General features: G+C 34.7%; 1 protein-coding gene across 1 annotated transcript; it reads left to right on the forward strand.

The window, feature by feature from the left end:
- The first annotated feature begins 2,868 nt into the window (after positions 1–2,868).
- Positions 2,869–3,578, forward strand: LOC131032714 (cyanamide hydratase DDI2-like). The gene is made up of 2 exons (XM_059220334.1): positions 2,869–2,925; positions 3,039–3,578. The coding sequence occupies exons 1-2, from the start codon at positions 2,869–2,871 to the stop codon at positions 3,576–3,578; spliced, it is 597 nt and encodes a 198-aa protein (XP_059076317.1).
- Positions 3,579–13,579: the final 10,001 nt, after the last annotated feature.

Here is a 13,579-nt window from a genome sequence, read left to right on the forward strand (position 1 = left end):
ATATGTGTGCAACGTAAATCTATGTAGTGAAAAGCCTTGTTGTGCTTGTGGGATTTATAGTAGTTGTAAAGCATGAAGATTTAGGTTAGGAAAAAATTGACATTCAATGTTAAATGGTCACAAAAATGGTTAAATTTGATGGTCACAAGAGCAATCTAAATTTGACAATCCACCTTGCCTGTCAAGAAAAATAAAATAATGTTTGATTTAGAAACCTATGTTTAGGTATAGATATTAAGTGAGATAAAATAAAGTCTAGTTTAGAACCGATGATTAGGTATAGTTATTAAGTGAGATAAGATTTCTTTTTTTTTAAATAGGGATATGTTGTGTTGGTTACCGTGAACGAGGGAGTGACATGAGAGAATGATTTCTCTTGTTTAGCTATGTATGGATCCTTGTGATTGGAAAATGGGGTGAGTATTTTGAAGTTGTTTTCCAAATATTTTTAAGTATTTAGTAGGAATAACATAGAAAGAAGGTGAAATGATAGTGAGATGGGTGGAAATGAAAGAGTAAATATACAACTCAAGATGGGAAGTGACCATATAACAACAATGTCTAACACGATGGGAACAAGAGTGGAAGGAGGCACGTACCAATTTGAGGAACAAAAACATTAGGAAATTATGAGGAGGATGCATCGTTAAAGAATTAAGAATAACCTTAATGCTGATCCCTTGAACTTCAAATCCAAATGCCTTAGTAAGAAACAAATCATGAATTTCTTGAAACAAATGTATAGTTATATTTACCTCAATCAAAATGACAAGCTCATGCATGAATTACTTTTGTTCTAAAAGTTAGTCATGATTAAAGTTTGAAATCATATGGTTAATAATAGATGTAGTAATAGATATACTTATAGAAACACCATTCTTACCAAATTGAACCATTTAGGGTTTTAAATGAATATTTCTTCTCAAAAGAATGTGAGCACAAGGATGAGACCTTGACATGCAAACAACTCACAAAACCCTAAAGATCAAATGATGTAGGAACTAATATTAAATTAGAAAAAAATAAAAGTGATTAGATCTAAAAATTATTAGTAAATGAAACCGTAGAGGGGAAAACAAGGCTAAACATGGTGCAATGAAGATAAGATCACATAATAAAGCATAAAAACATAAAGCGATATATAGAAAATGGAGCACAAGCAAAGAGATTCCAAACTTAAATCAAATTTGAAATGAAATGAATGCACTTGGAAAAAGAAAAATATGAAATCCTAAATAAAAGAGAGATAAAATTCGACTGAAACCATAGGTCATGTTCGAATGGCATGTTTGATTTGTATAACCTTCACCATTCTATGTAAGAAGAAAAAAAACTCTTGCATAAATATTTATGCTAATAAAATAAATATTGTTGAAAAAATGAGCATACTCATATTTCAAAATAAATACTATAAAAGACATCGAAAGGTGTCATTATGGAGAAAACAATTTTAGTTGTACAATATTCCACTTAAAAAATTAACACAACATTTTACTAGCCTATTATTATGTTAAAGTAATAGTTCCCAAATCCTAACGATAATGGAGCTGAAACATTGGCATTAGGTGAACTCATACGTTAATAGTGATACCAGGCCTCATCATAATTGAACCCTAACTACAATCATAAGCATATATGATCTCTAATTGAACCATAATTGTAACTACAAATGCATTCCTAATTGAATTATATTTATTATATTATATATGCATATGTATATATTATATTATATTTATCATTATCCTTATCCTTGTGAAAAAAATTATATTATATTAAATTATATTATATTTATTCATATTCTTATCTTTGCGAAAAAAGTAGATTTTATGTAGAAAATCTTTCAAACTCCATGCTACTATTGTAAAACACATCTTGACCTAAGGTAATAATAATTACCAAGTAAATAAATGCGTTGAACCTAATAATAATATAATTAAATGTGGAATTTAGATTAATTAAAGCCAATAATTAGCTAGATTCAATTCACTACTATGTTTAAATTATAGAATATGATCACAATACAATGTTGGAACCAACAAACTAATTGTGTTATCTCATGATTTAAATCTACACTTAAACTCGATCTTGAGGGCTATAAAAGTGAACATGTGTGCAAACCTCAACCTATAGCTATAAGCATGAACTAGTAGAAAACTAACTCCTACACTTTATCTTTTATGTCTAAATCACAATAAGAAACTACAATTATGTGTTGATCCTTCACAAATACAAATAAACCACTCCTCCATATCAACTTGAAACAAAACCATTAAAAAAACTACAAGCCCAAAAAAATCACTACGAGGACCTCTATCCAACCATTTGCACATTTGATCTTGTTTATTTAATTAATTAAATGAAAATAAAAAGTTCATATATTTTAATTTTTAATTAATAAATAAATATGTAATCAAATGTGTGATATCGCTATCACCTCTATGTAGTCATTGACCTAAACTCGATATCACCATTCAAGTGTGTAGTCATTGACCCAAGATTCATGAATAATGAATAATGGATAATGGTTCACAACAACCCATCTCTCATGAAAATGAATGATACACAAATGAATAAAATTCACAATAACTCATCTCTCATGAGAATGAATGATACGCAATCAAAATATAATTAGATACAAATTATACTACGCAATCAAAAGATAAAAATTATACTACCTATCGACAGAAAATCAACTGTCACGTGTTACGTGCATTTTCTGTAAACCAGCCATAGTTGATCATACGGAAAAAATAACAAAATATCTCGAAGAGAATATCATTTTACAGTTTATATACGTAGTATAAGGCCCTACATGCTATAAAGCCCTAAGAAACTATACCAAATTGAACGGCTTTGCTTTCCTCTTGAATGGCGTCGTTCTCAGTGCTGAAGGAGCTGGATGACCTGAACAGCCTGGAGAAGCAGGTAAACGAGGCTCTGCTAAAAGCTTCACAAGGAAAACTAGAAGCCTTTAAACACCTTTAGCCGAAAAGGCCACAGCCTACGCCAAATCCTGCCTAAATTTAGAGGTTTTCCAGCACAGTATGCGCTCCTACTATTTTGGCACAGCTATAGCTTCCCAGCATTTCCCCCATTTTAACTGGGATCACCACACAGCCTACCTGGCATCCATGTTGCATGACGTGGGGCTAACATATGACGCGTTTGCGCTGAGTGGGATGTCGTTCGAGTTCCACGGTGGCATCCTGGCCCGGGAGTTCCTGTTGAAGGAAGGTGCGTCACCAAGTGTGAGTGACACGGTGGCAGAAGCCATCTTCAGGCATAAAGAGATGATACACGTGGACAGTTCTGCCACGTGTGGGCATTCGCCCGAGGGTGTTGTGCTTATCTTAGGGACCCATTTGGATGTCTACGGGGCATTTGCGCCTCTCATACACGTGGACACTATTGATGACGTGGTTACTAAGTTTCCTAGAACTGGATATGTTGATGTATATGCTGATTTACTGGAGGAAGAAGTGAAGGCAAAGGGCTTTTGTACCACCGCTCAGTTAGTGCAAAGTGGTTTTCTAGATAAATTGAAAAATAATCCAGTATTCGCAAAATATGATTATTAATGGTGGATTGTGGTCTACCTAGTGGTCGAGATAACAACAATATTAGGCTAAATAAAGATTTGGATTTCAAATCCTTAAATTTGTATTGTGGGTTTGTGGCTTGTTAAATTAGGGAGACTTTTTTAGATTTATTACTATTGATAATCAAATTGTGAGTTTATCATAGAGAAAATAAACAAAGAACCAACCGCATCTCACATTTAATACGGATTATCGCTCTCCTCTCCTTTCGAACGAGCAGTCTCTGATGATCTGGCTTTCACCACTTCTTCTCCTCTCCCAGTCTTCAGAGTTATCCCTGTCTTAAGGTCGAGTAGACGGACTTTGGCACTCGCTAAGGTCGACCCCTCAGAAGGAAGGAACGATTGAATGATAGGGATTAAATTGGAGTTGATTCAATGTATATTTTGATAAGTATATAAATGTAAATGAAAATAAAATCTTTTTATAGTTTATGATATAATGTGATCTTTTTTGGTTTACAAATGGTTTATAGATATGGGATTATTTCATAAGGTGAAATGGCTTTTCAAGTTACGATAACATGCATTTACGATATTAGTCCATGTCACTGCAACACAGGGCTAGTTGCACCTCTTTACCTAAGACTTAGTATTCAATGTGGGACTGCTAAATCAATGTGTCAAGTTACTTTATGTGTGAGTATTTCTAATTGGTCCATTTTTATTATTTATTTAATTATTCATAATAAAGCATAGGATCTTTTCTTTCAAGCTATAAGTTAGTTTTGTGACTCAAAGTCAGTTTTAGATTGAGAACATCATTGTAATATTTTACTTGGTGAAGACTAAAAAGCATTTAAATCACATATTACTACAAGTATGCCTTTTATCAATGAACTACAACAATTTGCTTCTCGATGTGTAGTTTTATTATGTCCAACCTTATGATTGATGTATTTTTTTTGAGATTTTTGTACAGATCCTCCAATATATGTCTCATCTTAGCACCTATAGGTAGTGAAACACATGTTTCTTGCAAGATGTGAGTTGTGTATGAATGTGGACAACTTTTAGTTGTGACAAAACCTTCTTTTTTCCTTCAAAATTGTGAAAACATTTAGCCTCCTCATAAAATATTGATGCATAAATATGTAAAAACTCTTGAGTTATCTAAGAACTAGCTTGGTCATTGTATGATTGCATCAAAACCACAATATTGATCTAAAAAGAAATATATGGTGCATCACCTCTTAGTTTTAGGCACCATTGTAAACAATGTTTCTCTCTTTCCTAGTGAAAAATTAATAGTATAGGTGACAACTCCAAATGAAACAACCTTCTCTAGAGATTCACCCCAACTTGCAGGCAACCCAGAGGCCCAAGAGTGTTTCCATGTTACATCAAATAGCTAAGTAGACAACTTAGTAAGGGTGCATATCTATGTGATAATAGTCCTAAAAGTGGGACACACTATTGTGGTAGTACCCAAATATAATCTTAACTTATATTACAAATGATTTATGGTACTATACAAAAGAGTTACAAATCCAATAAAGAAATACAAGAAGGTTGTGTGATATTGCACACAATAATATTTAGACCTCACACTATCACTTTGAACATTAGACATTGAGTGAGGATATAGGAGGTTGCATGTCACTACACAATCTCCACACATAGCCCTTAAATAACTTTAAACATGCCTTAACATTCACCAATAAGATTTAATAAATACAAATATCATAAGAGGAAAGGTGAATTCACATGGAAGGGAAAATAAATATTATTTATGAAATATTATAACTAGCTTGGACAATGAAAAATTAAAAGGGATTGTGAGTCTATATAAGGAATGGAAAAGAGAGAAAAAAGAGAATAAGGATCATGTATAATTAAGAGGAAGACATATGTAGAGAAGATATAATGAGTACACACACATATATGGACGATGTATGAATATATGCACGTTTTACTTTATATTTTGTTTAATTTATCATATTGATGTACAATCCACCAAAAATATTTTGATTCTCTTTCTTATCCATCACACTATGGTGAAATACAAAACTTACATAGAAATAGATCAAGTATCTCGATTGTGTTTTCTTATTAAAACATCTTCACACATGTAAATGTCAAGAGTTCCAACAAATACTGTGAGCTCTAAATTGGGGAATCTGCAAGAGACTCAAACAACAAACAAACACACACATGAAAAATTATGTTGGAGTTAGAAATCCCAAATAGAAACTAAACTACCTTCAAAATCAAGAACTCCAAGAACGTCTCATGTTCCTCTATCTCCAAGGATCCTTCAAATCAAGGTAGCTCTCATCTTGGAAGAGCACTTGATCTCTAGGATGACTACCTAAAGAATGAGAGATGTTATGATTCTAAGATCTAAATGGAATGCAACTAAGATCTTAGTGATATGGTAAATGGATATGAAACTAGATATGTTACCAAAATGAGAAGATTAGTATGAGATTAAGCTAGCATGAGAATGTTATGAAGATGATATTGACCTAGCATGGGAAAGAAAATAGCATGATATATTAAAACATGATGAAATATATTGTATAATGCAACTAAGATGATCTTAAAATTCTAAGAGAAGACAATGGAGCTCCTTAGTAACCCACACAAAACAATTTAGCTATAGATAGGATGCAAATAAAGATGGATATTGGATATGAGACAAGGGATCATCTTATAGAGTTGAAGACTTAGGAATGGAAGACCAAGATTGATTACCAATCAAGGATCAAGATTGAAGGAGGAATGTGGCCCCAAGTTGAAATGCTTAGCCTTGTGACAAATGTCACAAGGGGGGAGAGGGTGGGGATCGATGCGGTACCAGATTCGCAAGCTTAGCCTTGTGGGAGAAGGTGAAAAGTCAATGTGGTCCCACCTTGGGAGAAGGGGGATATGTGCTCACACATGTATGAGCAACCTAGAAAGAAACAAAATGGTTTAATTAGGATAATGAAGGGATTAGATAGGTTCTAGAAGGATGATTAGGAGGCAAGTGGGAGATGTAGGATTTTGCAAGTGGGTGAGGGAAAATAGGATTTTTAGTTAAATTAAAATGATTTAATTTAGCCAAAAGGGATGCAACTTGCATTTGTAAGATTTTGCAAGTGGGGGGATTTACAAATAAATGTTGATTTATTTAGATGCAAAGGGTATTTTAATTAAATGTAGATTTAATAAAAATAGGAAAGGGGATAAATGGATATTTTTTATTAAATGTGAATTTAATTAAAATGCTTAGAGGGGGGTATTAATTTAATTAAATGGCTTAGATAGAAGAAGGGGATATTAATTAAATCTTAATTTAATTAATTGGAAGAATTAGGGATAATTAAATAAATAAAATTCACTTAATTCGTTGTGCAACTTTTAGGTGTCTACATTTTTCCCCTCTTTGAGTTAACGTGTGACCACATGTTGATTCAAATAAAAATGCTCAATTTATCGTCAAAATCTTCTGATATGGTGTTATCGCCAGAATTGTCGATATGATGTTTTCATTGCCAAGATTGTCGATATGATGCCCCAGATATGAAGAATTGATTTGATATGAAATCGATGTCAATATGACCCCTCGGGAGATAAATTGAGAAAAAATATGATTTCTGGGGTAGTGGCGTGATGTGGGATGATTTTCGAAAGTTTGGACGATTTAAAAATTTTGAATTTTTAAATTGTTTGATATTTATCTATCAATAAATTATATTAAAAAGAATATTGACGAAATGAGGAAGACTAATGTGGGAATAGCGCATACATGCCCCACACATCCACCAAGGTCATGTTGGTATGAACCCTAATTGTCGATATGGGTCAAGTGTCGATATGTTTCAAAGGTTGATATGGGTCAATAGGTTGATACGGGTCAAACTTGATAGTCGATATGAGTCAAAAGTGTCGATATGGGTCAAAGGTCGATATGGATCCTGATTCGATATGGGTTAATTGTTGATATGGGTCAAGTGTCGATAGGATGCGTGATTTGCGTCCTTGATTGACTAATTGTGATATGATACTGAACTTCGATATGTTGCTTGATTTCGATATGGGACTCTAGTTGATTGATTTTTGATACGAAATTGGCTTTCGATGTGTTGCTCGATTGATTGATTTTCATTGATTGATGGATTTTCGATATGGAACTTGGACTAATTGATTTTCGATATTGAACTTGGATTGATTGATTTTTTATATGGAATTTGGATTGATTGATTCTCTTTATAGATGATGATACACATATCATTTTACCTTTGATGATTTCATCGAGATGTGCATTGTTGTATTTTGATTGATCTTGTTTATGTTACTTGATCCATAGACTATGTTATTGATATGATATCCAAGGACTTTGGACATTTATTTCTTCTAATTGATATCTTTGATTTTCCTTTGGATCAGCATGGGTCACACATGTGTAGGATGGTATGATACTAGATATGCTTCTACATGTTTATGGATGCTTTTATGAGCTATATGATATGCATGATCTATATGATTTTTTCTTTGATGATGCAAATGATTGTCTATGTGATGTGTGTGATAATGTGATGTACTGATTTATATGTTGTGCAGGTGATATGTGAGGAATGCGTGTATGTATAGGGATGATCATGTAAATGCATTCATGTTTTGGTTCTTTTTACAAGATGTTGATTTGATGTGCAAAATGTTTTGATATGATATGATATGGAAATGTTCATGTATGTGAATGTATTCTGATATGAGATGATAATGGTAATGCATCTATTGTAATTTATTTTGGATGTGATACAAAATGATAATGATGTGATATGAGACTATATGAGATGTAGATGTAATGTCACTAATGCACTCTTAAAATGATATGAAAATGTACATGTAACTAAATGTGATGGAATCATGACATGAAATGCATTATGGAAATGTAATGATAATGCACATAAATCATGATATGATAATGTCATCTAATACAATTGTAACATGATGTGATAATGCACCTAAATGCATATTAACATGATAATGATAATTGATAATGCGATCTAAATGTAGATTAACATGATAATGATAATGCAATCTAAATGTAGATTAATGATAATGAGAATGATAATGCAATCTAAATGTAATCTTATCATGGTACGATAATGTAGCTAATGTAAAGCTTAATATTCATTCTCATTCTGAATGTTGTCACCTATTTTTGATCAAATTGCCAGTGCTTCCCTATTTTTTTTTATCATCGAGCCTTGATTTGTTGAAATTTAATACAAGCGTCATGGTATAATTGAACCATAACGACCTGAGTATAACTTACATGGATTTTGATATTGCAAGATGACACAAGTGTCGAGGTATTATTGAACCAAGATGACCTGAGTGTTGCTTGCGTAAAATAGACAAGAGTTAACCTTAGTCCCATATAAATCCGGAATGTCTTCGGTGATATGTTACCCAATCACGTCATAAGACCAATTTGCATAGTAGAAGGCTTCACTCCCGAACAACAGACAAAGAAAAAATCACATTCCTTCCTTGCTTCTCTAGTCGTTGAGACATCCTTGAGTCTCTTAGGAGATATGATAAGCAAAAATTAACAACCATAAGTAAGCATGCATGTTATTGGAAATGTATTATTGTCAAGTAAAACATCTTGCAAATAGATCTTTTGTTCGATTCCAATCAGTTCAATTCCATGATGACTACCCTTCTTTCATTGTAGTTCTCAGTGTTGGTTGTTCCGATCTTTGTTGACCTTCTATGTGTTTGATCTGATGTCTAAAACCCACAAGGTGGAATGCCCCTAGCGAGGTCAGGATTTTGCCCCTTGTTGTCGATACTACTTCGATATGGATATGCACATTGACCACCAAGCCATGGTGGGATATGATTTAGATAACTGATTTAGATAATCAGTGACAATGACTACGCTAAGTATGTTCGGGATAATGTTGCGTTTATAAGTGTTCAACGATGGTTATGGGTTTAGATCAGATGAAGCCAAAGATATGATACGAGTACCGATAGATAGAGGAGTTGCTTTATCACAAATAGCGTCTGTTGCCAGGTTTTCACCACTTTTTTTTATTTTTATGATTTTTGTTGTATTTTTCTTGATTTTTTGTTTTTTTGTGTCACAGGGTCCTATTTCCCAGGTTTTCACCCTAGTGATGATTTTTTATACATTTTTATTTATTTTCTTTTTTTGCTTGATCTGTGCATTAGACGACTTGAGTGTAGAATTTCTTCAAATGGATGTTGTTGGTCGTCTCGCTAAGCATGTCCCCTTTTGAAGTTGATAATTGATATGCTCCCGATCCATAAGCCAATATGATAACAAAGGGCCCCAGCTAGTTGGGTTCAAATTTCCCTTTCTTTTCTTGATCTTGTTGATTTTGGGGGTTTTCCTTTAGGACCAAATAACCAATTTTGAAAGTCCTTGGGATGACTTTGTGATTATAGCTTCTGCATATTCTTTGTTGATATGCCTTGAGATGATCAAAGGCTCGTTGGCGATGTTCATCAAGTAGCTCGAGCTCTTGCAATCTGTTGACTTGATAATCCTCATCTGGAATGAGGCTTTTCAATGACACCCAGATTGATGGAATCTCTACCTCAATAGGTAGGATAGCTTATGATCCATACACCAATGAGTATGGTGTAGCTTTTGTAGGTGTGTGGATACTCGTTCTGTAGGCCTAAAGTGCAGCATTGAGAAGGACGTGCTAGTCTTTACAAGCATCATTCACTATCTTTTTGAGGATTTTTAAGATTGTCTTGTTTGAGGCCTCTGCTTGGCCATTCCCTTGTGGATAATAAGGTATCGAAAAGCAATGTTGGATATGGAATCATTCACAAAGCTCTTGGACATCTTGAGTTTTGAAAGGTCTTTCATTATTTGTGATAATGGAACTAGGGATGTCGTACCGACAGATGAGGTAATTCAAGATAAAGGAAGCTATATGTTTGTCGGTCAATGTAGTTAATGGAACTGCCTCAATCCATTTGGTGAAGCACTCGGTGTTCGTGTTGATTAACTTGTGTCCATTTGATGAGGAAGGATGGATCTTTCTCACTAGGTTGAGTCCCCACTAACAGAAAGGCCAAGCTGTAGTTAATGGTTGCAACTCTTGCGTCGGTGCATGTATGAGGTTACCATGAATTTGACACTTAGGACATTTCCTAGTAAACTGATAGGACTCTTTCTCCATTGTCGGTCAGTAATATCCCATCCTCAGGAGTTTCTTAGCAAGAGTAGGACCACTTGAATGCATACCACAAATACATTCATGAAGCTCATGTAAGGCAGAGTTAGATTCATTACGATCGAGGCATCGAAGAAGAGTACCATCAAGACCTCGACAATAAAGCGTGTCAGCAGTTAAGGTGTAGCGGGTTGCTTGTCAGATAAAGCTTCATTTTTCATTGCGAGATAGGTCAGGTGGGAGGGTATTGTCTTTGAGATAGGCATAGATCTTCCCATATAGGGGGGAATTAGAACTGTTTAGAGCACAGATAACTTGGGATTCTGAATGGTTATAGGCCGGGGAAAATAATTGCTCCACCAGGAATACATAACGATTTTGTTTATCTAGAATTTGCAGGAGTGAGGTGATAGTGGCCATTGTATCACTAGTTCTGTTGTCCAACCTTGGAATTTTCTCAAAGGTGATGTCTACAAAGCACTTCTTGAAATCATCCACCATTCGCGTGTAGGGCATCAACTTGTCATCCTTTATTTGATAATCATCATTGACCTGATTAATGACTATATGAGAGTCTCCATAGACTTTCAATTATGTGATTCTCCATGACACGACTACTTTGATACCTATCACCAAGGCTTCGTACTCAGCAATGTTGTTAGTGCATGGGAACATTAATCTTTAGGATCTTGGAATTGTATGTCCTTCTAGATTGATAAACAAGATGTCGACACTTAATCCATGTTGTGCATATGATTCATCAAAGTATAAGGTCCATTAATTGGTGCGATAGTGAGCACATCTGTATTTGGAAATTCCACCTATAATGGGTGTTTGTCTGGTAGTGGTGCTTGTGCCAGTTGATCTGCAATTGCTTGTCCTTTGATGGCATGTTGTTTTGTGTATTGAATGTCTAACTCACTTAGGATCATAACCCATTTAGCTAGCCTCCCTGTGAGAGTGGCTTTGCTAAGTAGATATTTTAGAGGGTCGATTTTGGCTACCAGCTTGATTGTATGTGCTAGCATATAGTGGTGAAACTTTTGAGAAGTGAACACCACTGCCAAACAAGCCTTTTTGATGAATGTATAGTTGAGTTCATATCCATTCAAAGTCTTGCTGATGTAATAGATTTCTCTTTCTTTTCTTGTCAGATCTTCTTATGCTAGCAGGGCCCCCAGTGACACTTTTGTTGCTGATATATAGAGGATGAGTGGCTTGCCCGCTATTGGTGGTACCAAAACTAGTGGATTAATTAGATATTGTTTGAGCTAGTAGAATGAATCTGCACACTTGTCTTCCCATTTGAAAGGTACATTCTTATGGAGTAAATGGGAGACATTTGTCGGCTAATTGAGCAATGAATCGTCTGATGGATTGTAGCCTTCCCTATAGAGATCTCAATTGGTTGATGTTTTTAGGAGGTGGCATCTCCATGATTGCTTGTACCTTTGCTAGATCCACCTCGATTCCCTTTTCTGAGACTATGTATCCCAAAATTTTTACGGATGTGACTCTGAAAACACACTTTTTAGGATTCAATCTGACATTGAATTGTTCCAGTCTTTGAAAGATTTTATCCAGGATGTTCAGGTGTTATGCTCTTGTGAATTTTTTGGCTAGCAAATAATCCACATAATATTCCATAAAAGTGTACATCATGTCATGTAAGATTGTTGACATGGCCCTCTGATAGGTTGCACTAGCATTTTTCAATCCAAAAGGCATGTCGTTCTAGCACTATGTACCCCACAGACATGTGAATGCAATTTTATCCTAATCTTCTAGAGCTATCTTGATTTGGTTTTATCCAAAGAAACCATCCATGAGGGATAACATATCATGTCCGACGGTTAGATCAACAATGGTGTCAATGCTTGGTAAAGGAAAATAACCCTTTGGACAAGCTTTGTTGAGAGCTCTGAAATCTATACAAATTCTGATGCTTTTATCTGGTTTAGATACTGCCACAATGTTAGAGATCCATTTCGCATAATCGATGGGTCAGATGAATCCTACTCAAGTAACTTCTTTAGCTTAGCTTTTACCAAGATGGCTACATGTGGGTTCATCTTCCTTAATTTTTGTTTGACAATTTTAGCTCCATGAGCGATGGACAAGTGATGCACGATGAGATTTGGATATACCCCTAACATGTGTGCATAAGTCCAAGCAAAATTGATTTGCTTGTCTTTGAAGAATTTGACAAAGTCTAGTTTTTCCTTTTTTGTTAGTTATTTTGCCAGATGTATGGTTCTGGGTGTTGCTTTAGTGCCGATATTTATTGATTGAGTTGGCTCAATCAAGATTAGTGACCTCTCCTAGTAAGGAAGAGTTTCAAGTCTCCCATCTTCAGGTGCCTCAAAGAGGTTTTCACCATTATATGTGTCTTTTGTTTTTACTTTTTTATTATCTAATTCTGCCATTAGATGGTTTTCACTATTAGATCAATTTTTTGTTTTGTTCATTTTCTGACTGAGAGACTTGGCACTCCCCTGATTGCAAATGTCATTATGTGGTTTACTGCTGGAGCACGTTTCTAGGTTAATAGAGCAAAGGTGTTGAACAATGGCCTCATCATTGTGGAAGATTGGTATATTGTGCTCAGAATATTTCCAGTCTATGAGGTATGGATATATGAGCGGTAGGGAGTCATTTGGCATGTCAAGATCAGTCGTTGTCCATTCTCACTAGCCTTATAAATATGTTGTGGTCCAAATTCAAACAATCTAGAGCTCGAGCCTTGTCCCTCATAAGGAATGGGTGTGTATGTGTGGATTGTATCCACTCCAATATCCTTTGTAATATCAGAACAAGTGTCTCACTC

Source organism: Cryptomeria japonica, chromosome 5 (assembly GCF_030272615.1).
Source record: "Cryptomeria japonica chromosome 5, Sugi_1.0, whole genome shotgun sequence".
NCBI lineage: Eukaryota > Viridiplantae > Streptophyta > Pinopsida > Cupressales > Cupressaceae > Cryptomeria > Cryptomeria japonica.